The sequence below is a fragment of the Buceros rhinoceros genome, unplaced genomic scaffold (genome assembly GCF_000710305.1).
Source record: "Buceros rhinoceros silvestris isolate BGI_N320 unplaced genomic scaffold, ASM71030v1 scaffold2047, whole genome shotgun sequence".
NCBI lineage: Eukaryota > Metazoa > Chordata > Aves > Bucerotiformes > Bucerotidae > Buceros > Buceros rhinoceros.
This window is the reverse complement of record NW_010422554.1, coordinates 41,711-43,462: the sequence shown is the minus strand read 5'-3', so window position 1 is coordinate 43,462 and position 1,752 is coordinate 41,711. Positions and strand designations below refer to the sequence as shown.

Sequence of the window (1,752 nt, the reverse complement as noted above, 5' to 3'; positions counted from 1 at the left end):
CTTTCCCTGTTCGCAGCCCTGGCACCATTATGGTGTTACTGTGCTCCAGAGAGCAGCAACTAGGTTACAGACCCAGACTTTCCCTCTGACTACCAAATTTGTCTCCCAAATCTTTAATATCTGCATTAGACACAGTGGCTCTTTGTGTGGAGACCAGCGATTTATTCTCCACGCATGAACTGCATACATATTTTGCTACTTATATCCATCAGGACCGTTTTCTGTCCCTCTGTTGGCAGTAATTACCTGGTTCTGCTTCTGCTTTGCTGCATTCACGGTCATCTGAGGGAGGGAAAAAGAAGATATTAGATACAAGATATGACAAATCCAGAAGAGGATCGAGCTCACTAACTTCTAGAGAAACTTCATTGTAAAAGTGTCACTATTTCAGGTAACACCTTGTTGCATCAACAGAACAAAGCACAGCCTCCAAAGCACAGCCTCCATCTGCTCCTCTAAGCTAAACCAACTAGTTTTACCAAGGCCAGTGTTGAAGGAGAGGGATCTCAGGATTAAAATGCAGAAGAGAGGAGCTGGAGGTTGTTGCGGTCCTGACTGTTGATACCCACCCTCCCAAGGCTTCCTGGAAAGATGAGGCATGCAGTGGTGAGCAGTTGCCTCAGAGCAGCATGTGTTTTCTGCAGGATACAGCGCTGAGGCTGCTTTCTAGATTTCAGAACAAACCCAGTGCTTTTGCACCACCCTGTTCCCCACCAGCTGGACCAGAGGGGGCAGCCCAGGCTGTGCTTACCGTCATAGTTTTCTCCCATCACTGGCACCAACCCACATACACCAGCAGTGTAGACAAAACCTCCATCTAAGCTGATAGCATCTGCTTCACCTTTCTGCAACGAAAACAGAAACAACACTCTATGTCTCCATCCAGATGAGCGCTTTTCAGAAATCGGACTGTGAAGGAAGCACTCCTTGTAAGGGAGGAGGGCTTGGGACAAGGGGACATGAAAGGCTACCCTTAGCATACTGACAGATGAGATCTCGGCGATGCAAATAGAGGGAATTTTGGAGTTACCACCCCTGTGCGCTTGTAACCACTACCAGCAGCAGCTCTGACCCCAGGCACTGCAGGCATGTGTCTCCCGGCCTGCCTCCTGGCCAGACAGGTTTCCATACCTCACCTGTCCTTTCAAGTTTGCATTTTGTGCTGTCTTCACCCAACCCTCTGAGCTGCCACCAGCATCGTCACCCTCGCTATGGAATCACTTCTCTTCCAAGCAGGTAACTGTTTTTCTCTGCATTTTACAAAATTTGTATTTGCCTTCCTTTTCCAAATAAGAACTTACTTCTCAGCAGAAAATTGCTTTTTATTTAGGAAACTACAAAAAAGAACACTGTGCAATAATTTTTTTCTCAAAAATGTTAATCAGTGAAAAACTAGTCGAGCCTTTTCCCTGTGATGAAGTTTGTTTCTGTCCACTGGTATTTCTCGCAAAGCTCCAAATATTTTATTTTAAAATCTACCCCTGCTCTTTCCCAGTTGTTCCCAGGCTGAAAGGAGCAACACTGTCCTCAATCTGAAAGCTTCCCAGGGAGAAGAAAAGGAAAAAAGCCATACCATGATCTTAATAATGCAGTCGTCGGTGGTGTCTGCCACAGTGCACTCCACCTCCCCTTTGCTCATCACACTCCAGAGGTCACACTTGCTCTTCTCATTCTTGCCTACTGCACACCACCGAGTCTTGTTTTCTCTGCGGCTGGGGTGCAAATTATCTGCAAAACAAGCAGAGGAAGAAC

The 1,752-nt window shown here is 46.6% G+C and overlaps 1 protein-coding gene across 1 annotated transcript in view; it reads right to left on the bottom strand.

The window, feature by feature from the left end:
* Positions 1-1,752, bottom strand: part of LOC104496873 (ovotransferrin-like) — a 14,891-nt gene that overhangs the window by 5,309 nt on the left and 7,830 nt on the right. The window contains exons 9-10 of the mRNA XM_010140057.1: positions 1,574-1,712; positions 752-845 (exon numbers count right to left, since the gene is read on the bottom strand). Of these exons, the coding sequence (XP_010138359.1) occupies positions 752-845; positions 1,574-1,712 (233 nt within the window). The remainder of the gene's footprint in view (positions 1-751; positions 846-1,573; positions 1,713-1,752) is intronic.